This window comes from Rhynchophorus ferrugineus, unplaced genomic scaffold (assembly GCF_030347505.1).
Source record: "Rhynchophorus ferrugineus isolate W39M unplaced genomic scaffold, kcgeb_rfMv2 rfM1, whole genome shotgun sequence".
Classification (NCBI taxonomy): Eukaryota; Metazoa; Arthropoda; class Insecta; order Coleoptera; family Curculionidae; genus Rhynchophorus; species Rhynchophorus ferrugineus.
In genome coordinates this window covers 11,243,971-11,271,377 of record NW_027472580.1, presented here as the reverse complement: position 1 = coordinate 11,271,377, position 27,407 = coordinate 11,243,971, and the positions used below count along the sequence as shown (strand labels likewise).

At 33.9% G+C, this 27,407-nt stretch overlaps 3 protein-coding genes across 8 annotated transcripts in view; 1 reads left to right on the top strand and 2 right to left on the bottom strand.

Annotated features, from left to right (window-relative positions):
- Window positions 1–630: 630 nt before the first annotated feature.
- LOC143203929 (bifunctional coenzyme A synthase) lies at window positions 631–3,022 on the bottom strand. Of its 2 annotated transcripts, XM_076416264.1 has the most exons (9): window positions 2,830–3,022; window positions 2,517–2,743; window positions 2,192–2,462; window positions 2,026–2,133; window positions 1,771–1,971; window positions 1,522–1,710; window positions 1,260–1,468; window positions 1,061–1,204; window positions 631–1,010 (listed from the first exon to the last, which is right to left on the bottom strand). In XM_076416264.1, the coding sequence occupies exons 2-9, from the start codon at window positions 2,715–2,717 to the stop codon at window positions 789–791; spliced, it is 1,545 nt and encodes a 514-aa protein (XP_076272379.1). In that variant the 5' UTR covers window positions 2,718–2,743; window positions 2,830–3,022; the 3' UTR covers window positions 631–788. The 2 variants fall into 2 exon arrangements, with proteins under 2 accessions (XP_076272379.1, XP_076272388.1); XM_076416273.1 differs by having other exon boundaries at window positions 2,517–2,838.
- On the top strand, window positions 2,735–20,608 carry GstT3 (Glutathione S transferase T3). 3 transcript variants are annotated; one of them, XR_013007494.1, is made up of 11 exons: window positions 3,001–3,141; window positions 3,217–3,307; window positions 3,355–3,511; window positions 3,567–3,750; window positions 3,808–3,971; window positions 10,556–10,697; window positions 10,752–11,151; window positions 19,166–19,339; window positions 19,395–19,686; window positions 19,743–20,051; window positions 20,194–20,608. XR_013007494.1 is itself a non-coding variant. In XM_076416458.1 (6 exons), exons 2-6 carry the CDS (start codon window positions 3,027–3,029, stop codon window positions 3,951–3,953), a joined length of 693 nt encoding a protein of 230 aa, XP_076272573.1. In that variant the 5' UTR covers window positions 2,735–2,864; window positions 2,927–3,026; the 3' UTR covers window positions 3,954–4,091. The 3 variants fall into 3 exon arrangements, 2 of the variants coding, with proteins under 2 accessions (XP_076272573.1, XP_076272581.1); XM_076416458.1 differs by lacking the exons at window positions 10,556–10,697; window positions 10,752–11,151; window positions 19,166–19,339; ... (1 more) ...; window positions 19,743–20,051; window positions 20,194–20,608 and adding an exon at window positions 2,735–2,864 and having other exon boundaries at window positions 2,927–3,141; window positions 3,808–4,091; XM_076416466.1 differs by lacking the exons at window positions 10,556–10,697; window positions 10,752–11,151; window positions 19,166–19,339; ... (1 more) ...; window positions 19,743–20,051; window positions 20,194–20,608 and adding an exon at window positions 2,826–2,877 and having other exon boundaries at window positions 2,927–3,141; window positions 3,808–4,091.
- Window positions 5,055–27,407, bottom strand: part of LOC143203793 (uncharacterized) — a 63,980-nt gene continuing 41,627 nt past the window's right edge. For all 3 annotated transcript variants that reach the window (XM_076416084.1, XM_076416092.1, XM_076416077.1), the window contains 7 exons: window positions 27,082–27,345; window positions 21,399–21,706; window positions 21,166–21,344; window positions 13,292–13,620; window positions 11,024–11,478; window positions 8,042–8,531; window positions 5,055–6,249 (listed from right to left, as the gene is read on the bottom strand). In XM_076416084.1, the coding sequence (XP_076272199.1) occupies window positions 5,234–6,249; window positions 8,042–8,531; window positions 11,024–11,478; window positions 13,292–13,620; window positions 21,166–21,344; window positions 21,399–21,706; window positions 27,082–27,345 (3,041 nt within the window). In that variant the 3' untranslated portion in view covers window positions 5,055–5,233. The remainder of the gene's footprint in view (window positions 6,250–8,041; window positions 8,532–11,023; window positions 11,479–13,291; window positions 13,621–21,165; window positions 21,345–21,398; window positions 21,707–27,081; window positions 27,346–27,407) is intronic.

Sequence of the window (27,407 nt, the reverse complement as noted above, 5' to 3'; positions counted from 1 at the left end):
AGACAGTTTGATAGTACTAGTTTTTTTATGTTTGAATACCAACTATAGAACATTTTCTGAATTCAGTATATTCATAGACAAGAACACATTTTTGTTGCTGCTCAAATACTTTATCGGGGAACTAAAATTGGCATTGGTTGTCTGAATATATAGAAAAGAGATTGTCTGCATAGAAGTTCACATCATAACTACTATTGGTAATTTGTCTCTGTTTATTATTTGAAAAATAAATAATTGTTTAATATTACATTGTTTATTAACCAACGAATATTCGATATTTAACAATCAAAAAGTATATAAACGGATTAGTTTATTATTACTTAATAATACATCCAAATAATTAGAAAGTTCAACGCGCCATCTAGTACCATCGTAGTAAATAATTTTTTTTTTGGTTGAATTTTTAAATAACAATTATAATTGTAATATATACGTATATATATATATATATATATATATATATATATATATATATATATATTAAATATAATAAATTTAAAGTAGTATATCAAATTAGGTATGTATATATAGTATTAAAAGTGTTATTATAAAATATTTATTTGAATCAGCTTCCCTGTGGTAATGTAAGTATTACATTTAGTTTTAAGAACTATAAAAACATCGAAAAAATATCAGATAAACACGTTTATTTATAAAATAATCCCGTTTTACATAATATATTTTTCCTATACAAAAAGTTGTTTCTTATATAAAAATTTCTCAGGTATCAGCTAGAATTCTACTACCATATTTCTATAAAATAAAAATATGATATATATTACACCTTTTCATGAATCCAGTCTTTCTTGCAACAACTTCCAGGCTTTGTGTACTTGACTTTTGGTATAATCGACTTCCCACTGAGGTGAAAATACAACATTTGCTTGTTTTACATATTCCCTATTGCTCGGTTGAGAATCGATTCTATTTTTTGCTTGTTCCTCTGTTAATTTATTTCTAGTTTGCAGTCTCCTTATCGCTTCCTGAGGTGGTACTATAGTGGTCCATATCTAAAATAATTTTAAAATAAAACAAACTAATAGTGTGTTTTGTTTTTTACCTCATGACAAAATACATCCCAGCCTGCTAGACTTAATATTGCTGCTTCAACACAAATAACAGGCTTTTCGCAGTGTTGGATAACCTTATTGACTTCATCGGCAATAGCAGGCCACATGATTTTATTCAATTTCTGCATTTCATCCTAAAATAATAAAAATAAACATTGTCTATCTAGGAAACGTAAAAAAAACATTTACTTTATTCTGAAAAACTATACTACCCAGTACTCTTCTATTGATTTCTCCATTGACATCAACCACACTATCTCCAAATGTTTCAATAACTTTTTTATAACATAGCTGACCTTTTTCATATAATCTATGGCCTATTTTATCACAATTAATAACAGGAACATCAAGATTCTCTAAATGACCGGCTACGCCTGATTTGCCGCTAGCAATACCACCTACAATATCATAAACGTTCTGACTCAAAGAGGTAACGAAAAAAGCTAAATACCTGTTAAACCAATAACATATGGTCTTTTTGGTAACTTCTTGTCTTTAATAGGATTTAACACAGTTCCCAGGAGCCTTAAGCGGGCATTACTTGAACTGACTTTTTTTTCCTCCTTTTCCTGTGGATTGGGTTCATCAATAAATGAGATCGGCACAATTTTTAATTCTTTTATTTTCTTTTCTCTTCTTACTGTGGAATAATTATTTATATTGTAGTATTTAAAAAGTATTACAAAATAGAAATACCTACTGTCATTGATTTTTTCTCCCCCCCGAATTGTTTCTTCACTTACAATTATCATATCCATTGTCGGATCAACAATTGCTGGTCCAAAGGGATCAGCTATTTTGCATACATCATATTTTAATTCAGGACATATATCAGACATAAAATTCAATACATTATTTATTCTAGTATCTACATTTTCCACCAACTCCCACAGCATTTTACCTTAATAAATAATATTTTTAATATAACAATAATAAATACTATCATGGTACCTACTGTGTATCATATTTTCTTCTGTAACTCCTACAGTAACTTTTTCACCAGATCGGAGTATTGCATCACTAAGTAATAACTTATGAGCTACATGTAGGCGGTCAAAAGTTCCTGTATAAATTCATATGTTTAAATTATGATTTGCCACTCAAATAATGGGCATCATTACCTCCCAATACCACATGGTCATAAACATTACTTTCCTTATCACCTCCATCAAAATCTAAACTGTCAATACCATTACATTCCAACGTAAGAGTATCATGTTTATAAGAAACATTTGAAATTTTTGTTTTAATGAAATTCTCTATTTCAGCTTGAGTATATTTCTTATCAAATATAACAATATCGATGGGTTTTTTAGTATTAATCTGAGGTACGTTACTTCTGATACCAGAAAGCAGGACACGGACATCTAAATTGTTACATTGTTTAGAAACCTAAAATAAAATATTATCATCATCTAATTGTAGTAAGAAACGTCCATTACAAACCTGAGAATAAATGCAATATATAGTACGGCTAAACTTTGGTGGTGTATTAAATATATTTGAGTGGAAAGAACCCAAAGGTTCACTTAATGCTGATAACAATTGAATATATAATGTATTCTTTACAGCCTTTTGAGCATCTGTAAGAAGTTTGGAAATATGTTTTGGATTTGATACTATCAATAAACCTGTTTTTGCTAACATTTTAAGGTGTAAATTTACATAAGAATCTAAAACAAATGAAAATAATTGATAAAAATGTTAGGTTATGAAAGTCGTAGATAAAAGTGTTAATTAATGAAAGCATAAAACTTACAATATGTTATCGTATTTGCAGAATGGTTATCATAGGTTACTCTATATGGTTATTTTCGAATGGTGCTATAAACTTTGATTGGTATTTATTTTTGTAGGTTTAGTATCAGCTGGTAATGTCTTGACATTTCATAGTGTAAAAAGTTTTACTACTATTAAAACACTATTAAGATACTGCAAATTACTTAATGATTAAATATGGCTACATTAAAATACTATTTTGATTTAATGTCCCAACCATCTAGAGCCTTGTATGTAATTTTAAAATTAACGAAAATTCCATTTGAACCATGCCCTGTGGCTTTGAGGAAAGGTAATAGATTTTTTTTTTGATTTCAAAAGAAAGGTACTTATATAAATAGATCCTTAATAATAATGGAATTTTTAGGAGAACACAGAACAGATGAATTTCGCGACAAATTTAGTAGATTCCAAAAAGTACCCTTTATTCATGATGGTGATTTTAAATTAGCAGAAAGGTACAATAAATCTTATATTTAAAAATATAACTCAGTGCCGTTTTTAGCATTGCCATACTTAGATATTTAAAAAGCAAATATCCCGATAACTTTTGCGAGTCTCTATATCCAAATGACAGTAAAAATCAAGCCAAAGTAGATGAATATTTGGAATGGCAACACTTAAATATTAGAATGAATTGCTCATATTATTTTTGGTATAAAGTGAGTTGTACATTTAGAGAACTTATCTTAATGAACTTTATATTGATATTCTTAGTGGATTTTACCAAATATGACAAAATCACCTCCTGATGAAAATAAAATTGCAGAACTGGAAAGTAACATGATAGGAAGTGTCAAGGAATTTGTAGAATTGTTTTTAGATCAAGGACATAAATATATTGCAGGAGACAATATTTCTGCAGCAGATATTTTTGCTGCTTGTGAATTGGAACAACCTAGTATGATTTAATATATATAATTAATTTCAATTTTTATTTCATCTTGCCAATATTTAGGAATAGCAGGTTTTGATGTTTTTCAAGAGCATCCTAAATTGCAAACTTGGTTGGAATCAGTTAAAAGAGAATGCAACCCTTATTACCAAGAAGCTCATTTTTATGTTGATAAGTTGGCCAAGAAACAATTAAATGCCAAACTTTAGAAATTTGATGTGGTTTAGGTAAATCATAATATAAGTTTTCTTGTGTATAGATTTTAAAAGCACAATGTCAATTTCAATTAATCACGGGGTTTTATATTTATCATAATTTCTTTAAATATATACTATATGAAGACTGAATAGGGATTTTGATTGTAAAACTATTTTATTGACAAGAAATTAAACTGAAGACATTTAGATTGATCAAGTAGTGGTTCCAGTTTTGTGTAGGCTATTGCCAAGGTCAACACGCAATTGTTAATCTGTTTTTGATACCCTAGAACATCACTGTCCCATAACGACTCTACAAAGGGATATTAATGTTTCTTTAAATCTTTTGGAATTAATTAATCACTATCTGCCTGGTTACTGGCGTGACTGGGATCATTTTCCTTTTCGGATTTTGCACTGTTGCCGAAGGACAATTACATATGTTAAACAATCATAAACGTAAATTTACGACCATGCACCAGCAGGATTCGAATCCGTGACTATCGATTTTATTATGTTTTTTTTTGGCATTGGATGAATAACATTATTCAACAGTCTTCTTATTTCTTTAAAAAGTTGAAAAATTTGGATAGGAGGTATTATTGCAGTCACCATATGGTTAAGATATTTTACTGTGTGTATATGTGTTTTGTTTTCGTTTGTGTTCTGTGAACTAACTCACTGAACAACTATTATTTGTCTGATGACTTAGGTTGATAGTAATAATGAATTATATGTTAATTGGTACCGAGAGAACACCATTAAAATATAATTATTTTCAAAATAACTGTTAATTAATATATAATAACTTTATAATTTGACACTTTAATAGGTCACCTATTTGGAATAACAAAGGAATATATATATATATATATATATATATATATATATATATATATATATATATATATATATATATCGATCTTTTACTATCAAATGATTTGAATGTTTTGTGGCCATTAAATAGTTTCCATTCAATTTTTTTATCGCTAGTTACTTTGTTATTTTAGAGAAATGTGTATTTTAAAATTGCGTTAAAACGCTTAAATCTATATTTTTAATTAAATGTTTAGTTTCAAATTTGATTGCGATTTATAAATTAATTAATATATATCAGAGGGATGCATTTTTTATTAAAAAAGTAAAAAAACAGTCTTGGACATAACTAAAATATAATACTTATAATCCTAGATAAAGAAATTTGTTATACAAAACGTACATTCTTTGGATCAACTTATATTTTAAATATTTAGTCTTATGTCTTTTCGTAAACTATTAAGAACACTCCTGCGCTATTTAGCCACGGATACAGGACCGCTCACATCGATTTTCTCCAGATACTTCTTTAACAGTTCCGTCGTTCTGTTCGTGTTGTACATCGCCAGAAAGGTCTGCAACGATACGGGTGGATTCATTTTAACTATTTGAAATCCAGTAACGTATATATAGAAATCGGCAAAGTCTTTGGGTACGTGTTTTTCCACCAACGTTCTCTCTTTCACGAACTCTTCCACTTCCCGTAGGTCTTCTTTTCGACTGAATTCGACGTCTCGAGGCAGTTTAATGATTTCTGTTCCATCAACGACTCTTTTGTTATAGCCGCTGAAGTTATTCGGATTGACCCCGGCCGCCTTGACGTGTTCATCGTTTCGTATCGAGAGATTGAACAGGGCAACCTGAGTGTCGTCGAAATATCGAATGAACATGTGATTGTCTCGAATGTATCGGAGTTTGCCGTGAGGAGCGACCCTCGGACTGCAGGGGGCTTGAGGTCTGTCGATGGACTTCCAGTTATCCGTCAATGACGTGAGACCAGTCGTGGTTTTCAGTTGTTTATAAAAACCGTTCATGTTTTTCTGGCTCAAGGTGTTGTTAAAGAAACCTCCCATTGTCTTATCCGATTTGGCCGGTGGTAAATCCGGGAAAACAAAACTGGTCTCGTTGCCAACCGGTGAAATAGGTTCGATTTGTGGACTGTACGTCACCTTTTCTTTATTTTGTAACGTTGGGAAGTACCGATGCCTTTCAGCGGTACTCACTGGTGATACGTCTGTCGTCGGGGGAGGTTTGGTTGTAGTGGAAGCTTCTGTCGTAGATGACGCCTTGGTTTCCCCAGCTGGTGATGTCTTCGCCTGAATTGTGTTCTGTACGGGAATGGATATCTTAATGTTCGGCAATGAATTGTGGGACGTGTTCGGTTTGTTATGTTCTGGGTATTTCTTAACCGGCGGTGACTCTAAGGAGTGCCGAAGTACTTGTTTCCTCAATGTTACACGTACATCTTCAACTTTTGGTGGCTCAGGATTTTCTACAAAAAAAAAAGATATTTGCTATTCAAAATAGTTTTTAATTTTATAGTCTAAAACACGACATAAAACATGTTACTAACAATCCTGTTGATGAACATTACACGAATTATAATGAAATCTTTGCCAATCACTTTTCCTTATTAAAATAGAAAACGAAGTGATGAAACATTTAAATTGGAAAATAATATACAACCATTGAATAAGTTTACAAATTCGAGTCAACTTTTATAGCCGAGTAGATGGGAATGATTCTTGACGTTATTTGACGTCCGGAACTACTAATGGCTAAGCAATCGAATGGTTGAATTCAACGTACTGCAACAGTCATTTTGGATTCGGTCATGTACTGTTTTTTTTCTCTTTCAAAATTATTTTAAAATGAGAGATGTTTATAAAAGGTTCTTTATATTACATTTTTTATATTATAGGGGACAAAAAATATACTAAACTATTTATTTAACATGGGTCTCAACAGAAATACTAGGTCCTATGATATTAGATTAATTTGTGAATTCAAAATAATTTATTCTATTTATATTATATTTTTGAAATATACGTATAATTTTCATCAACTGGCAACGTTGCAAACAAAAATCCTTATGCGCATGCGGGGATTCTACAGAACTAGACTCTTGTCCCTGAACTCAGAGATTCGGTTCGCGTGTCAAAATTCACACATCTAAAGATATCAACTGAACGTGTACGTCATATCATTAACGAATATTTGTGTATGAGAAAGCTCTGTGCAAAGTGGGTACCACGCGAGCTCACTTTTGACCAAAAACAACGACGAATTGATGATTCGGAGCAGTGTTTGAAGATGATCAAGCATAATAAACCCGAGTTTTTGTGTCGGTATGTGACAATGGATGAAACATGACTCCATCACTTCATTCCTAAGTCCAATCGACAGTCATCCGAGTGGACTGCACACGATAAACTCGCTCCAAAGCGTGGGAAAACGCAACAGTCGGCTGACAAGGGTTATGGCGTCTGTATTTTGGGATGCGCATGGTATAATTTTCATCGACTACCTTGAAAAAGGAAGGACCATCAACAGCGTCTATTAAATAGCGTTATTGGACTGTTTAAAAGACGAAATCGCCGAAAAACGGCCCCGTTTGAAGAAAAAGAAAGTGCCGCTTCACCAAGACAATGCACCGTGTCACAAGTCAGTGAATACTATTCGAATACTATACGAATACTATTCGAATATCTGAATACTATTCAAAACGATAGCAAAAATCCATGAATTGGGCTTTGAATTCCTTCCTCATCCACTGTATTCTCCAGACCTGGACCCCAGCGACTATTTCCTGTTCTCAGATCTCAAAAGAATGCTCGCTGGGAAGAAATTTTCGTCGAATGAAGAGGTGATCGTCGAAACTGAGGCCTATTTTGAAGCAAAGGATAAATCGTACTACAATGTTGAATGATATATTGAATAGAAAAAAACGATTTTGCCAAAAAAATGTGTTTTGCTATGGTAGGCCGGGGATTTTTCAATTGACCTGTTACGAGTAGTCACTTGGTGATCTGTACTTTTCATCTTCTGTGTCGTTATATAGTATAAGTATAAATATCCTCTGTGCCGAAACCAGTGTACGTACAGCGATGCATTGCTAATTTGTTCACGTAGAAGGGTAAGAAATACTGAACTTCGTCACCTGATGAAGCAGCGATCATCAGCGCATTTTAATCATATTGAGGAACTATATTTGTAATAGATTTCAGTAACATACAGATTTCATATCACATACCAATTTCATTCTCATATACTCATATACTTACCATCATCACTATCCACAATTTCTATTGTATCATCATTATATTTCTCTTGGTCAGGCTCACTTTCCTTATTGATACCCATTTTACTAAGGAATTCGTTTTTCAATTTTTCGTCACTCTTCAACTTCTCCAACCACTTGGATAGTTCCGTACTGTTTTCCTCCGGGTCCTTGTTGAAGACGTGTTCCACCTTCTTTATTTTAGTTTCCGGCGTGGGACTCTTGTCCTTAGCTAACTGTATCCTAAAGTTTTCTCGGACTGATTCGTTGGGTTCTTTCGTTATTTCCATCGAGTTATCAGCCACTATCACAGCTGGTATGGAGGTTTTCTTCGGGGGGTTCGGCGGGCTAAAGCGTAACGGTGATGGCGGAGTCGTTGGGGTTACAGTTACGTTCTCTGTATAATTAGGAGGCGGCAACACAGGCAGGTCTTCTCTTTCGTTGGTATTCAAAATAGCTGGAGGGGTTTTGTTATGAGGTGGCATTGTAATTCCCTGTAAAACAATAATGTAGAGCATCGGTTTAGTATTGAATCTGTTTCAACATATTAGGTTGGACAAGAAAACGACCAAAATGTCATTCGAACAAATTGTTACCATTTCCCGGCTATAAATCAGCACGGTATATATATAGTCTATTTAAAGTTATTTTGTACATACGTTATTTAAATTTGTGACATTAAAACATCGCAATGTTGCCGCCTCAACTCTGAATTTTAGTTCAGTTTGGCTTTGACATACAACAAAATTCTAATCTAAATAAAATAATTGAAAATGTTATCAAATATAATTTATAACATTATAGTACATCACTATTGCTTTCAAGAATTTTGCATACGTCTGACAACTGGACAACTTTGACAGGCTCATTCGTTTACGTTCTAGAATTCATCAGACAGCATTGTGTCTCTTTGTAACTAGAATAAAATGAGAAGGAAAATATTGTGTGATTCTAAAGCGAATTTAGAAATTGCGACAGTAAATACATTAAACATCTTGATGACGTATGTACAAGAAAACATATATTTATAACTACAGTAAATTATACAGCCACAATAGTTTATTGGTTAGAGTTATAACCGCTTATCAGTATTGCTTTCAAGAATTTTGCATACGTCTGACAACTGGACCACTTTGACAGGCTCATTCGTTTACGTTCTAGAACTAATCAGACAGCATTGTGTCTCTTTGTAACTAGAATAAAATGAGAAAGATGATTGTGTGATTCTAACTGTAATTCGTGTGACAGGAAATACATTAAAGATATTGATGACGTATATACAAAAAACGCTGGTGCCGTCAAATCCACTGTAGGATTTAGTATCATCAGTGTAGATAAGCTAGTGCCCAGCGCAAGATTAAGTTTCCTGGACTTGAACCTAATAAGAAAGATATAGTGTTCTCTCTTAGATAATTGATAGAGGTATGTGCTTATAATGCAGTAAGGTTCAAGGGGGATAACTGGTGTAATGGATAGCAAGAGGAGGGATGTAGCAATTTAATTTCAGTTTTGTGAAGAATGCTCCTAATTATACGGAAGATCAGGAGTTGTTAAGAGTAAGGTGACCCAGAACTGGTAGATGAGTCCAAGAAGCGTTCAGGTCTAAATAATTTCAGTGAAAGAAAGTTGATCTATAATACAATTATAAAGCCAATTTGGACCTATGGGGTGCAAATATGGGGTTACACTAAAAATTCAAATCAGTTAGTCATACAGCGCTGTCAAAACAAGGTTCTTAGATTAATTACCAATGCCTATCGCTATGTAACCAATGAAGAACTGCACGATGCCCTGGAAATCAAATGGATCTGCGAAGTTGTGCAGGATTTCGCCTTGAAACACGAAAGAAAATTACTAAATCATACTAACGTGGAAGCAATACAACTGCTGGACAGCGCGCAGGATGTCAGGAGATTGAAACGAACAAAACCATACGAACTAGTATGTACTATTAGTGTAAACTATAGCTATAAGTTAATAATTAATAAATAATTATAATTTGATAATTGAGGAATACATACTCATGTATTTTCTCGCACTCGTCTTGCTTGTTAATTAATCCAAGTACATGGGATAAGTAGTAATAAATTAATTGTAAATTAAACGTATCTAATAAAGATTTTATAAAAAAAAAAACTAATATTTTCATTTGGTTTTAGTAAGTAGCCACTCCTTATATGCAGCTATACCTAATGGCCATGGATATTCCGCTTTTGTACCGTTATGTACGACTCTTCTGTATTAATACATGACTTTTTGAGATTGAGAATGTCGTTATAAAGACACTTTTCATCTCCAGTTACAATAGGCAACGAAAATCTATTTTTGATTATCTGACAAACAATGAAACTTCAACGTTGAAGCAGTTCGAAATAGCATATTCAGTCAATTCTTAGGGTAGCTATTTTCTCTCAATGTGGATCTTTCCTTCTCGTATGTAAATCGCGTGTACTAAACTGGAAGAAGATTCATTCATGGTTGAAGGTCGAATTAATTGATTGTCTTTGAACTTTTTTAGCCCTGATTTGACAAGAGGTGTAAAAGAGATAGAAATACAATCAACGTAGCATGAGTGATAAACACCAGATGATAAGAGATGAATGGAAAAGATATCCTTAAAATACACGTCGTTCTATGAAATAATTTCCTTATTACCAAAAGTTTGAAGAAAACTAGAAAATGTTGTTTTCATTTTGATGATTTTTTAATTGTAGTGACCTTGAAAATATTGTCCTAGATGTTGAAGTGCGGGTTGCCAGCAGAAACGTCCAGTAAAGGATAACGAAGATCCGACAAGCCCGAGACGTTGGTCTCGGATATCATTTAAGAGTACTTTGGATCATTCGGTCACTGCCCATCGGTCACTTCAAATGTCTTACCTCCATACACCAAGCCATAAACTCCTAAATTATGTTTTATTTATTTACAGCTACAGTTTTTCAGACAAAACAATGATAATAACATTTGGGGTACATAAAATCATTACCTGAGAATTAGACTTCTGCCGAACTTGATTGGAGCCCATATGAGGATGGACACTGACGGGTAAAGGATTACCATTCGCTATGTAGTTATGTATGTTTTTGAAGAACACATCCGAATAAGCGTTGGGAGGTACGTTCAATATGGGATTAGGTGGAGGTAGCATCGGCGGATACATTCTTAAATGGTTCCAATTAGGAGATCTAGGGTAAGGTGCGGATAGAGCCACGTCGGTCTTTTCCTCTATGGTTTCTGGATAGGACATCGTTCTTCTCACGAACGGTTTAACTATTCTGTTGTCGAGCTTATGAGGTCTGTTTCGATACATCGTGAAATTCGGATCGTTTCCATTGAAGAGATCTATTTCGGGAGGCCTCTTGGCATTGTACTTTTTGGGAACGTCGGGCAAACGTGCCTGTCGGAATGCGGGTCTTCTTACGAGTCGTTCACGTGGCCAATCTGAAAAAAAAAAAACAGTCAGTGAGAAATAGACAAAGTAAAAATCTTGATTTTGTTAAAATATGTGCTCAAAACATATTTGTCACTAGTTACGTATTTTTATTAACTTTCTTAATGACTGTCGACAAACACCGTTGAAAACAATGGTAATCACAAGGTGATAATTCTGGTAAGTATTGGGTCTATAATAGTGATACTATTACATAGAATCGACTACATTTGTAACCAACTTCATGTTGAAGCCTCACTGACAGGCTACACCGCTCAATATGTGCAATTTTGTCAAAGTGTGAAAAAAAATTATCAGTACGTTAAAAGTGTCTTAATTTTTACCGAGTAAGTTGCATTTGCGTAAATTTTTAACCGACTTCGAAAAGGAGGAGGTTCTATGTTCAGCAGATATATATATATATATATATATATATATATATATATATATATATATATATATATTATATTATATTATTATATTATAATTATTTTTTTATTCTAAAGAGTGCACTTCCGAGGTGGTTCCATAGTAACCAAACCAGGATTCGTTAGGAAGAAGGGGGAAAACCGAGGGAAACGCTCAAAATTCAGGCATGTGCAATGACTTCACAAATTTTTTATCTAAAATAATCGGATATTTGTGTATAATGTACATGACGCATATCTGGTCGCAGAGACTTGCCCTGGAGTGACAAGTGGGACCGGGTTATGTGGGACTGCCTCTAGGCTTACCAATACACTAAACCGAAACCGCCTCACAGTTGACCCCTGTGGATCGCTACTGCTACTGCATTAAATTTCGGGCAGCCGTTATTGGGCACGAGGGCCCGGCGATTCTATTGATTCGCGAACTTGAATTAACACATGACTGGATACTGTCGTGTGGGGGCAAAAGTTATTACTGCAGCGACGGATGAGGTTGTTTTAGTCTGGAAAACGGGAAGGTTAGCGGTGACTCGGTGCTAAGATCCAAGCATGTCGACCAGCTCGCCAACAAGCGCGTTTTCAGAAGAACTTGAGCTGAGTTTTTGTTCGTGAAATAATTGAAATATGAAGTGCTTAATTTCTGGTGGTCAATTTCTCTATGAATTTGATTATTTCTGACAAACCATGGAGCGTTTAAGATTTTCCTGAGGAGCTTATTTTGGAAAATGTTATTTCTGAACTGATGCGGTGGAAAATCGGAAGTCGTTCAGTGCAAAAGCCATTCAGTTTGATTTTTAAGCGCTAATTGTAACATATAAGACTTTGTAGAAATATTGTAAAAAACTGCTTCAATTGTGTAATAGTTAAAACGTTTAGCACCCAAACAAAGGTGGCGGGTTCGAATCTCGACGGGTACAATAAATGTTTGTTGTTATTTAGTTAGAACATTTGTCAAATCACCTAGGCTAGGTAGCGGATCCCGGTGCCTGAAACGCTCCTTATTTTCAATCATTGTTTCATTATTCGCATTTTTCCTCATACGGACTGCACCTTTACTTGGCCTACCCATTGTAATATTAAATAAAATAAATGCGTAATTTATTGAGTTAATATGTGACACTAAAAAGAAAAATTTTCCAAAAAATGGGGTCGACTTCAAAAAATAAATAAGGAACTCACCAAAAATTGAAAAAAATCAAAAAAAATTTTAACATAAAAAACATTTGAAAATAAAATATATAAATAATAATCGTTTTCGATTCGTCCCATCACGAATCATAAGTGATTCGTAACAGTTTTTGCTATTTTCCCCGCAATTATTCCATATTCTCATTATATGTTATAAACGTTTTGTTATTTTTTTCTTCAATTTTTATGTAAAAAAATGTATACTTACGATCTATATCCCTCAGTGGATTCGCTTTTGGCCTGGCAATGATATATTTCTCGACTTCCGATGCTAGGTTTTGCGCCTCGATCTTCAATTGAATAGGTATATGTTCGTTTTCTTTTGTTTTCTTCAGTTCGTTGTAAACGTACTGTATGCTCGTATTCATTTCGTCGCTGAACGGTTTCAACAGAATGTGTCTGATTTCATCGAAGATGGCCATGATGTGATGGACGTGACTTATCATGGATGGGTCTGTACAGTACCATTGTTTACTTTGATATGATGGTGTATTGTGTAGTGCAGTGGCCGTGATGGTCTCTGGCGAGGAACTCTTACTGAAAAAGAAATTGTTATAAAAATGCTGGTTTCTTATTAGATTAATGAGGAAAATTGATACAATATGTATCCAATATTATCCAATATTTATGACAACATGATCATACCGCGTCGGAAGAATGATATTGGATTGCAAGTTTCAAACCATACTGCATCAAACTGAGCAAGTCATAATCAGAAGGTAGTAGGTTCAGTAAGTACGGTGGGTAGGGCAATGTTTTCTATTCGAGCTTCAACGCAACTATCCTTTACAACTTGTCACCAAGGGTTGTTATAAAAAAATTTAAATTTGCCTCTGTTACTCGCATATTAAGACTTTATGGACATAAATATTTTACTACGGTGTCAATGTGGATGGCTCTCCTGGACTAAACTACTTAATTAGTCTTATTTTAAAGCGTTTTTTAAAGCCCCAATAATCAGATCTCTACGCACTTCACTGTCACTCTCTCGAAGTACTTCACATAAACACATTGAAATACACTCGTTATTGGTTCTAGAGGAATAACGCGTTGTATCACTTCATTTGAAACATAGTACGGAGCATCGACAATGACACGTAACACTTTGTTGTTTGATGTATATATTAGACTGGCTAGTTTCCCATAGTTGGATTTCATATGAACAAATAAGCTTGGGTATAGATTTATACAATAATATCTTGTTATCTAATGATAACTTGGGTTTGCTCTCGATAAGCCAATAGATTTGATAGAGTTTAAGTCCAAGTTGTTTCCGTTTGGCGAGTATGTGTTTTTTTCAAGTTAGGCGTCGATATAATAGGTGCATAACAAGATATTTAGATCCTCTGCTTGCAGGAGTTGACGATTATTGATATAGACATGTTCTTCTACGCAGCATAAAAGTTATATGGATTTTGTTTCGTTGGATTTTATATGCTTTTCATCTTCAGCCAGATTTGTATTTGTTTTACATGTGTTTGTAGGTTAATTGATGCTATGGCTGGATCTTCATGAGAGGCTAATACTGTCGTGTCGTCTGCGTATGGTGCTACAGTGGTTATTTTTGTTGTCGGTAGATCAGCTGTATACAGAAAATATAGTACTGGATCCAGTAAACTTGCGGGCTTCCTCCCGAATATGTTGCATGTAATTCGGTATATTTATCGCCTTGTTTTACTGTAAAATGATCTGTGAGGTTAGATCTTAGTAGCTCATAATCCGGATAAAGGAGAAGTTTCTTTAATTTAACCTGTAATCTCGTATGCCATACTTTATTAAAGGCCTGAGATATGTCTAGGAACGCAGCTGAAAAATATATTTTGGCGTTCAAGTCCATATTTATTTTGTTAACAAGTCTATGCTCTTGTTCAATTGTTCCATACTTATTGCAAAACTCAAATTCGTGTTCTGGAATGATCTTTCTTGTTTCTTTTATACAATTGAGCCTCTTTATATACAGTTTCTGAAAATTTTTTGAGATTATCGATAATAAACTTAGAGGGCGGTAGGAAGTGACATCTTTTGGTGTTTTCACTGGTTCAAAACATTTAGTTCGTAATATAGAATTAAATATGAATCATAATTTTACTTGTGTTTTTTTTACATTTAGTCCCTCTGATTATTATTTGTTGAACTTATTTGAAGTTTAATAGATAGATATTGAAATAGCTCAGATGGGAAGGGTTTAAAAACATATTTTAAATACTCTGAGAAGATGTCGGCCTTCTCTTTATTGCCTCTAGTCCAATTATTTTCATCTATTTTAATAGGAGGGTTATACTGCTGGGACCTTTTTAGTTTTCGTGTTGCCTTCTGCAATGAATAACCTGTAGTATCAGTTGGTGGCAGATCTTCTAAGTATTCCTGAATGCCTTGGTTTTGTTCATTTTGAATCAACTCTTCCAGCTCTTTTATTGTTTTATTAAATTTTCTTTTATTTTTTTCAGTTCTTAGCTGTTGCCATTCCTTTCGCAATTTTCTTTTTTCTGTAATGTTTATCCGAATTGTACTTCATCGGGGTATGTTTTTATGGAAATGTTTCACTGTTAGGAGTTGCGAAATATGCTGCTTCCTGTTTATTTTTTGCAATATTCATTGCTGCTCTTTCTATATCAATTTCGGTTTGTAATTGTAAGTTTAAAAAGATGGCGCTGTCTAATTTTTCTCTAAATATCGGCCAGTTAGTTCTATTATTATACAGAGGATGTTTATCTTTAAAGATAATTTTTGAAGAAACTGTTTCTATTATTGGTGAATGATTGATTGATTGAGGACAAATTGATTCTGCCTGACACTTTTTTGTATTAATATTTTTTGTGATACAGAAGTCTATAGTATCGGTTTTTTTTATTTCTGTCTGATGGCCGATATGTTGTTTTTCCAGTATAGATATGTTGCAAGTTATCTGTTTTTATCGATTTCAGCAGCTCCCTAGCGTTTGAGGTTTCTATCCTTGAACCCCATATTAGATATTTGGCATTGTAATATCTTCCGGCAATAAACCTATTACCTAGCGTATTAAAGAAAGCTCGGGAATATTCCGATTTGTTATTATGTTTAGGTGGGCAATACATAGCAGACATTGTTATTGGTCCATGGGCTTCTTCTAAATTTATGCTGGTCGCTTGCTGGTAATTTCGCCATTGAGCCATTTTCGAACTTCTTTGGAATTGGTGATTGGTGGAAGCACGGGCCCAGTCTGGGCGTTTTTCGATCAATGCATGCTTCAAATTTGTCATTTGTTGTCAGTAGCGATCACTATTAACTATTTACAAATTCGTAATATACCATGCGACTTTGCGACCCAAACGATTTGGCTTTAGAGTCGATCGGCCGACTTTGACAGGTGATAATCATGATTTTTTACGCTTTAGGGTAAAAGGCTTTAATGGATTGCAAAAAGTTTACGCTTTTTAGGGTTTTCAAAATAAATTCACTTTTATCGCACGTCACTATTCGATGCAGAAATGGCTTCCGATCATACCTTTGAAGCAGCATGGCACAGACGACTTTTCGATTTTTCAATTGTTCTTCCCAGCTTTTAAGTTTTACTAATTTCTCATAATCGGTCGCTAATCGTTTCTTGAGCTACATTTAACAATTCTGCCAGTAGTTTTTGAGTTTGGATCGGTTCTTCGTCTAATAACTCTTGAAACTTCGCATATTCAAACGTTTTGGGTCTACCAGAACATTTTGTCTTGCACATCGAAATCGCCACTTTTGAATTTTCGAAACCACGCCTCACATGTTCTTAAGGTTAAAGCAGCTAATGTAGGTTTCTACCAGCAAGTGCTAATTTTCAGCAGCTTTTATCTTTTGATTATATAAGAAGAGTAATGCGTGCCGCAAATTCGCGTTCTCAAGCACGAAACAAGACATTTTCAAAGAAATATATATCTATGACGATGTTACTTTTGCAAAATATAACATGTATAACTTTCCGGTGTACCTAGTAAATTATGTTTTTCTCTGTGTAATTGCTTTCACATGTTAGTAAATGCATTTGATCATTATATTCTAAAATATAAAATATCAAATCATCAAATGGTCGAACTTTGTAGGCTGCGACGTACCTAATCACTCAGTCAAAACAAGTGTAAAAAGGTATGTTGGCATACTAAAATTTGTCACTATTTTAAAATAATCTCAAATTTTACTAACGTTTTTAATAATTACGGTTTATTAATTACTTAATCACTACATAGTATAAAACAAAGTCGCCTTTTCTGTCCCTATATCCCTATGTGCGCTTAAATCTTTAAAACTACGCAACGGATTTTGATGCGGTTTTTTTCAATAGATAGAGTGATTCAAGAGGAAGGTTTATATGTATAATACATGCATAATATACTAAGGCAACATTGCTAATTTTAGAGGTTTCTAACGTGATGTCGTAAATTAACCTATTTTATTAGGCTTATTTAGCAATTAGCAAAAACGCTGCCTAACCCTACGAGTTAGATCAAATTAATGTACTACAGTATTGTACACCATAAAAAGGTCTACAAAAAAGTCCGCGATGGTATATGTTTATCTTTTAGGGATAACCCACATTAACCATTTTTATTGTTTACTTTTTACGTGAGAAAATGGCTTATTTACGAAGCTAATTTAAGCAATACGGCATTAATCCTTATCGAATTAAGTACCTTAAATACAGTGTGCAATTAATATAGATCAATATGGTTCCTTACAGCATGTAAATTAAACAAATATTTTCGGAGATATTACAAATTTAAAATTTGCGTTTAAAAATGTGTAATGTAATAAAAATTGTATGAATTTAGATATTCCAAAGATAGCAGGAAATCTTCATAGTAAGTATAGGGGAAGAGGAATTGTTTTACTCCAAATTTAATGCGTGCAGGCCAAGGGCAGTAATGAATGAACCAAAAATACTGGATCGATTTTAATCATGTTTTCATTGAGTTACATAGGCATATATATTTTATGCCCGTGCAGTCAAGTAAATGTACTGATTAGTCGGAAGATACTCTCAACTTGATCTAAAATCAAAGAGGTTGATCTATAATACAATTGTAAAGCCAATTTGGACCTATGGGGTGCAAATATGGGGTTCCGCTAAAACATCAAAACAACTAGTAATCCAACGCACCCAAAACAAAGTTCTACGATTAATTACCAATGCTTATCGCTAAGTAACCAACGAAGAACTGCATGATGATGGATTCACGAAGAAGTAATCAATCAAATCAAATGGATACATGAAGTGATCCAAGATTTCGCCTTAAAACATGAAATAAGTCACAGTAACGTGTAAGCAATACGGCTACTGAACAAGGACATCCACTGTAACACGTAATTAACTTTTTAAAAATAAAATGTTTTGTCTTATCTTCTTTAAAAATAATTAAGAGGTAATTAATTTAATTTTTATAGTTGATTAATAAACTTGTCATTTTATAAATTTAAATATTTTAAATATATACACGTGTTACTAGTTTTCCCATATATAGTCTGTCAAAGTTTTTTTAGTAATGCGTAATGGATATTTGTGACGTCGAAACATTACAATGTTGCCGCATCAACTCTGAGTTTTAATTCAGTTTGGCTTTGACATACAAAAAATTCTGATCTAAATAAAATAGTTGAACAAAAATATTACCAAATATAATTTATTTTAACATTATACTATATCTAAAAACTACAGTTAATTATACAGCCCCAATAATTTATAGGTAAGAGTTAAAACCTCTTATCACTATTGCTTTCAAGAATTTTGCATACTTCTGACAGCTTGTCGCCGTCCGGTTGTCAGATGTCCGCTAAATTATTCAAAATATTAGTTATAATTATTACAGGTTATAAACTGGTAAATATTATTTTAGCCCTTTATTTTGATAAATTTTAAATCGCTCGGTAATATATAATATTACTTTGCTTAAAAATGCTGAAAACAATAGATATTCAGGGTCAGAAATTTATTGGGGCTTCAATAGGTTATTTCGAAAAGGAACAAGATAACGGAGGCCCCCTTTTGCCGGTAAATTCCGTTAGAGAGGTAACTATTGATAATATTAAATAATATATGTCCTTACAATTTTATTCAAAATATTTTTAGGGTGTTGCTGCCGTGCTAAATATTACTCTGGATACTGTGAATAACATCGTTTACACAATAAATAATAAGTTAGATTCACCCAAGAAAACTCGTCTACATACAAAGTGGGTGACGAATCTTGACCATCTTGATATGGCACTATGTGAGACCAAATATATGAAATGTATAAGAACAGTAAGTACACAAACTATTTTATCGATCTAAACATAATTTAATAAAATTATTTTAGAGAAAATTGTCTCTCTGGAAAGTATACATAAAAGAATTAGGGACATGTAGCTTTTTGAAGGATGTAAGACATCCTTTCATACACTCTTACAGGGCATAGGGTTTACTAGTGTAAAGATAACCCTCGGAGAGGTTTAATGGAACTTACAGACATTACCTTAAAAATAATTCAATTAAAGGCATAAAATATTATGAATATTGAATTTTTGAATATTTCAAAATGGTTCATTTTGGCACTCTTGCCAAGACAGTAACAAAGAAAGTGTAAAAACAATAAAAATTTATGGAAAAAGGTAAAAGTTACAATAGCATTCAGTTGGAGTTTGTTGGTCATTATATTTATTAATAGTTAATTGCAGATATATTGCTGGTCGAGAAGGATATTCCATCAAAAACTATTTGGATATGTGGAAGGAAGCATTGTCAACCATAAAACCTTCTGTTTGGATGAAATCAATAAGATATACAAAGGAAGTAATTGATAAATGGTGGAATCTTGAACATGTTTTGGACAGATTAGAAATTAACAGTGTAGTGACTGAATTGGACAGTGAGTCGTAAAGTGAAAGTGATTAAAGGAAACTTTTAAGATATGTGATAATGCTGTGCAATGCTGGAAATTCCCAAGACAGAGTGATAATAATGGAAACTACTAAAGGTATGCACATAATTAATTGAATATAACTGGTATCGTAAAGCGTGAAAGATTTGTGGGCACAGATGATTGTAATTGTTCAAAATTAAACATGAGTATTAGGTTAGAACATATGAGGAGAGAATGAATACTAAGTGTTTTGTAGATATGGTAAATGCATTAGACAGAATTCAGTGATTAATTTTATCAAGAATGTTGTACACAGGTAGTAGCAGAAGAAATAAAAATACAGTGATACCAAGATGACCTGCCGAGTAAACACACCATCGAAGGAAACAAGAACTAAAAGTAAAAAGGAAATATTCTCTCGAATAAAAGTAAAATACATTTCTCAGATATACAATTGTTAATTAGGTGGATTAGGCCTCCAGTGGGATAACACTATATAAAAAAACGCTTCTAAAAGCTCTACCTCATGGGTGATGTGGAAGAGTTCAATGTAAACAAAACAAATCTAACCTACAAACTATTATACCTGTATTTTTAATTGTAGTTTTAAGTCCTACGATAATATATGTATTAGATGTACTGTAATGTTACAATAAATTATATTTGATAACGTTTTTGTTCAATTATTTTATTTGGATTAGAATTTTCTTGTATGTCAAAGCCAAACTGAACTAAAACTCAGAGTTGATGTGGCAACATTGTAATGTTTCGACGTCAGAAATATCCACGACGCATTACTAAAAAAACTTTGAATATACTATAGTTTTCCCATATATAAAAGTAATTCGTGTAATTTGACAACCCTGCGAAGTAAATAACTTTTTAAATATTTTGGTTGTCGCAGCACCTCGTCAATGATTTGAGTAGTAACTTGTCTGTAATAGCTGTAAGTTATATATGTATGTAAAACTGGTAAACATGATGTTATGTTCTAGATCATGATTGATGATCAGTCTTAGCAGTAAGGAAATTTCAAATTTAGATGCTTCTGAAAAACTTCTGAATATTAAAAAACCTTCCTTGGCCCACTTGAGACGCCTCGAGACACTTGTATAAGGCTCACATTGAATTATGACTTTGCTTATCGCGCAAAATAAATTTACATACCACCAACGTCACTTTCTTATGAAACTAATTGTTATTAAATCATGGTAACTAGATATTTCACCTTGAATGGCTTGAATTGTTTACTGCGATAAATGAATGTACTGGCTCATCTTCGGTAAACTGATCTACTAGTCTATTGGGTGATGGCGCTGTTTTCTTGCTCAAATCAACCGGTATTTGCACGGACAAATCCTCCGGTTGTTCATTCTCATGGTTTCCCATATCCATTTGTTTGTTCAACTGAAACAACATTGCTAAAGATATATACGGATGGTCACCCATGATATATGTTACCTCCGAGTTTTCCGTAGGCGTATTGAAATAACACTCGGACATGTAGGTTGGCGGTGAAATATTACTGACCGGTAAGGAGGGCTCGAAATTCGGAACCTCCCCGTAATGTTGTAGGGGTTGAGTCTGTTCTTGGCTATGTATCGAATTCGATGGCGGGTTTGAAGGAGGTATTGCCTGTTGGACCGTAGACGTAACCGGTTCTTGGTTCGTGGTGAACTTGTTGCTATTCTGGTAGCAATCGATGAGGTTCTTCGGCCACATGGATCTCGTAGATCTTGTACTTGCTGGAGGTGTTTCCATAATTATTGCTGAAAAATAATTTTAATTTAATGAAAATATTATAATAATACATTTGAAAGATAGTTTTTTTTTTCATGCACAATTTTGTTGGTTTTGTTTTATGGCAGATAAAGAAATAATATTGATGGCTTTCTACTTTTTTTTTTTGAACAGATCAATTTGCAATGAAGCATTTATTTTACTTGAAGACGTGTGCTTGATGCTTAATAAAGAATTAATGCAATTAAGAATGACAATCAAGAGTTGAGACGCAAAATCCAATACGAGACATTGAGAGGAAACTGGTCAAAGAAACATAAAAGTAGTGAACGATGGAACTGGCGAAATTCATTTCTTAGATGCTCCTGATGTAGCACGTCAATTGAAAAGTCTTTGGCCTACCATAATAAAACATTTTTTTGGCAAAATTATTATTTTTTTATTCAACATAATTCCCTTCAATGGTGATACACTGATTATAGCGACCCTCCAACCTGTCGGTACCATTTTTGTTGTACGATTTGTCCTTTGCTTTAAAATAGCCCTCAGTTTCGACAATCACCTCTTCATTCGACGAAAATTAATTCCCAGAGAGCATTCTTTTGAGATATGAGAACAAGAAATAATCGCCGGAGGCCAGATCTGGAGATCCACCGTATGGATGAGGAAGCAATTCGAAGTCTAATTCATGGATTTTTGCCATTGTTTTCACTAACTTCACACGGTGCATTGTCTTCACAGCACTTTCTTTTTTTTGAAATGCGGCCGTTTTCGGCGATTTCGCCCTTCAAATGGTTCAATAACGCTATGTAATAGTCGCTGTTGATGATCCTTCCATTTTCAAGGTAGTCAATGAAAATTATTCCATGCGCATCCCAAAATACAGACGCCATAACCTTGACAGCTGACTGTTGCGTTTTCTCACGCTTTGGAGCAGGTTCATCGTGTGCAGTCTACTCGGATGACTGTCGACTGGACTTTGGAGTGAAATGATGGAGCCATGTTTCATTTATTGTTACATATCGACACAAAAACTCGGGTTTATTACGCTTTATCACCTTCAAACACTGCTCCGAATCCTCAAATCGTCGTTTTTTTGTTAAAAAGTGAGCTCGCGCGGAAATATGCACAGAGCTTTCACATACTCACATATTCGTGAATGATATGATGTACACGTTCAGTTGATATGTTTAGAGTGTCTGCTATTTGATTCAATTTCAATTTACAGTCATTCAAAATCATTTTGTGGATTTTTTAAATATTTTCGCCGGTAATAACCTCTTTTCAACCTCTTTCTCCACTGCGTTGACCGTCTTCGGTGCTCATTTCACCACGTCTAAACTTAGCATACCAATCGTTGATGGTTGATTTTCCTGGGGCAGTGTCCGGAAACTCGACTTCAAGCCAAGTTTTTGCTTCAACTGTATTTTTTCCTTCAAAAAGCAATATTTTATCAACACGCGAAATTCCTTTTATAAACAAACTAACTTTATTCACAAACTAATGATCCGACAATTGTCAAATTTACACACGCATCTTTTGAGGGTTAGGGCTAACTAAAAAACATATGGATTTAATGGTAGTAGCGCCAGCTATGTGTCAGGCCGGATACTTTTCAATTAACCTGCTTTCCAGGGACTTCATCTTTAATATACAACGTCGTTTTGATTCACAACGTTCATGGGTCCAAAAGAAAAAATTTGTTTTCAACTATACTCGATTACTGCTTTATAACTGTAGCTCGATGGGGACTAAATACAATTTTATTTTTCAAATCTCTATGTTATTCATTTAGATTCCAGCGATTTTTGCAGATTTCCAGTTCTGCGATCTACGTTGCTATAGCAAGTAAGTATAGGCAAGCAATTTGAATAATGTAAGATATATCAAGAAAATATCCCATTGCTATGAAATGCTATCGTTAAACATTTTAGTAAATTCCTACACTAAAATTAACGTAACAAAAGTATTACCTATATTATTTTGTTACTCATTTTTAAATTTAGTATTGGTGTAGTATTTTATTAATCGATATTTTTAGATAATCTATATACAATCGAAGTAAATGTTTTGAATATTTTCGATTATATTTCGTTTGAATCATTTGAGCCGATTTCCTCTGAGAAGTGATCTGTTCATCTATTACAGAATTTTGCGATCTGTAAAGTATACAGTATTGCAAAATCGATTTTTTTAGGAATATTGTACAAATGCTAATAGACATGTTTCTTTGAATGAAAACATTCGCTAATAACTTGATTGTTTGACTGTAAAGAAAAAATTGAGAATATTGGACAGTTTTGTTAACACACACACACATGCTAATGCAACGTGCCAAGCCACCAGCACAACATTGTTTTGACGATGTCCATTTGTTTTTTTTTTGGAGAAATTAGAACGTTAACTGATACTTCAAACAAATGATATACTTAAAGAAATTATTTATACAGTTAATTGTGAAATGCGAATCACATCCATCGATAGCGTGCAGCAAAATCGGGTTCAGCTATTTTCAAATTCACCAAAGCAGGTGTACAACACGGAAGTGTATCAGCGTTAATTCTTTACCTACTTACACATGTGATACCACAAATAGAAAATATCACCATGGCTACATTTGTTGGTGATGGTGACCAAATCGAAAAATCATCAATTAACAATTAACGAAAGCAAAGCGCTACAAGAGATCTTCAGCTACTGACTGTCACCCAGGAAATAAATCTCACGTTAATACCAAAATATTGCTACTCTTAAACAACATTCGAACAAAACAGACTCAAAAAAAATCAAACCATTTTGATCTTGTAGTGCAGTGAAGTGCATTTAATAGAAAAAAAAACAGCAGAGTTACTTAATATATGAAATTTATCAGCAAGGAGACTTAGTATGGATATATATAGCTTTTTAGCTGTCAATAGCTTTTAAGTTATTATAAAAACAAATTATAGGTTAGTCAGTAATGATTACGATTAATACTTTCAATTAATAAATTTTAACTTATATTAAACATTTGTTGTCAACTAATGCTCGATGGGGATTAAATACAAATTTATTTTTCAGATCTTTACGTTATTCATTTAGATTTCATCGATTTTTGCAGATTTCTAGTTCTGCGATCTAAGTTGGTATATATAATTGGTGGCATTTTGAAGAGCTACATTCAAATGCAAATAAGAATTGACTCCCTTATTATCCCTATTTAACCATGTATAATCATGTTAATCTATCAAAACTTACTGAAAATCGACTTTTAACATAAGGTATGATTAAGTTAAACTGGAATAAACCAAAAACCTACTCAATTAGCGCAAAACTGGATAAATGTTCGGATCAAATGGACTATGTACTAAGAAATTAATAGCTAAATTTTTTGATCGATATTCTCAATTTTCTTAATTTTTCATTCCTTATGAACCTTGAAATAATCGGAATCAAATTAGCTACAAAAGAAAAGAAGACAGGTTGACGTTGCATTGGCAATTGTTTCGCAGTTACAAGCGTTTCTTGTAATGTAATGAATGGTGTCACCAAATGGAGTTTGGGCAAAGGTATCGCAGCTGAAGCTGCAAGGTCTCAAAAGGTTGATTGAAGGTGCTCAGTGACTCCTCGCCATAAACCACTCCAAGTTAGAAACAATAAATCTTTGAAAAACACCCCTAGTCCGTGATTTCTCGGTAAATGCATCACTGTTTAAGTTGTAAGGCCACCAAAAGCAGACTGAAGTTGCTGTGAATCAACATAGTTTACTGAAATTCGAATAGAATGTGCACGGCCACCAAATTCGGATTGCAGTAGCTCAGTTTCTTCGCCGTAAACTGTTGCAATCTAGAGTCGTCAAAGATAGGAAACCATTCCATAGAGGGATACCATTGAAATTTTGCTAGAAACAGTGCCATTTCAAGGATCTTCAAAGGCAAACCAAAACCGGCGAACGAAGATACATGTAATACTCAAACATAATTTTACAGTTACTATAACCTGTCCAGACGGAATAACGACCATGTACGTTCCTGAGGCCCTTTCTTTAGGGGCAAGGTATTATGTAATGGGGCTCAAATCATCCGGCCATATGTTGTTGCCTTGGTAACAGGTCAATTCAAAAGTCTCCGGCCCGACACATAGATGGCACTACTAGAATTAAATTCATATCATTTTTAGTTAGCTCTAATCCTCAAAAGATGCGTGTATAAATTTGACAGCTATCGGATCATTAATTTGTGAATTGTAGCATTTTGAGTGAAGCAACTTTTGTTATTGTGAAAAAAAGGAATTTCGCGTGTTGATAAACTATTGCTTTTTGAAAGAAAAAAATACAGTTAAGGCAAAAACTTGGCTTGATGCCGAGTTTCTGGACACTGCCCTAGGAAAATCAACCATCAAGGATTAGTATGCTAAGTTCACACGTGGTGATGAGCACCGAAGACGGTGAACGCAGTGGACGCCCAAAAGAGGTTGTTACCGACGGAAATATTAAAAAAATCTACAAAATGATTTTGAATTGCCATAAGTTGAAATTGAATGAAATACCAGACATTCTAAAGATATCAACTGAACGTGTACTTCATATTATTAACCAATATTTGGGTATGAGAAAGCTCTGTGCCAAGTGGGTGCCGCGAGAGCTCACTTTTGACTAAAAACAACGACAAGTTGATGATTCAGAACAGTGTTTGAAGATAATCAAGCGTAATAAACCCGAGTTTTTGCCTCGATATGTGACAATGGATGAAACATGGCTCCATCATTTCACTCCGAAGTCCAATCGACAGTCATCCGAGTGGACTGCACACGATGAACCCGCTCCAAAGAGTGAGAAAACGCAACAGTCGGCTGGCAACGGTTATGGCGCCTGTATTTTGGGATGCGCATGGAATAATTTTTATTGACTACCTTGAAAAAGGAAGGATCATCAACAGCGACTATTTCATAGCGTTATTGGACCGTTTGAAGGACGAAATCGCCTGAAAAACGACCACATTTGAAGAAAAAGAAAGTGCTGCTTCATCAAGGCAATGCACCGTGTCACAAGTCAGTGAAAAAGATGGTAAACATCCATGAATTGGAATAAACGGAGTGCTTTCCTCATTCACCCTAATATTTTCGTCGAATGAAGATGTGATCGCCGAAAATGAGGCCTATTTTTAAGCAAAGGACAAATCGTACTACAAAAATGGTATAGAAAAGGTGGAGGGTCGCTATAATCAGTATATCTCCCTTGAAGGGAATTATGTTGAATAAAAAAACTAATTTTGCCAAAAAAAATGTTTTACTATGGTAGTCCGAGGACATTCATTTGACCTGTTATGCATACTATTGTTCAGATTTAGCTCACTACGACACCGATATATTTCAAAATCAAAGGACCAATTTAAATGAACCAAACCAAACTAGGAACAAAATATACCTGGTAAATTATGTTTTCCTGTACTGTTATGATTGTGCGTGGTGGCTATATTATTATTTTCTTCGAGATTGGTCTTGGCCTGGGCATCAGTCGCGTCGTCGACCTTCAGACGTTTCTGAATATTATTTTCAGACAGCACCTGTTGCTTTTGCCCTGCCAGCGAATGAACGATGGCCTCGGTTATGGATTCCTTTTGGATGGCCTCTGGTTTTTGCGTGTCCTGAAGACCAGGCTCCTTTTGCTTCAGCATCGAGGTGGTTTTATCTGCAGAATACCAAAAGATTTTATCACATTCATTTTTGGTGTATCTATAGTAACGAATAATG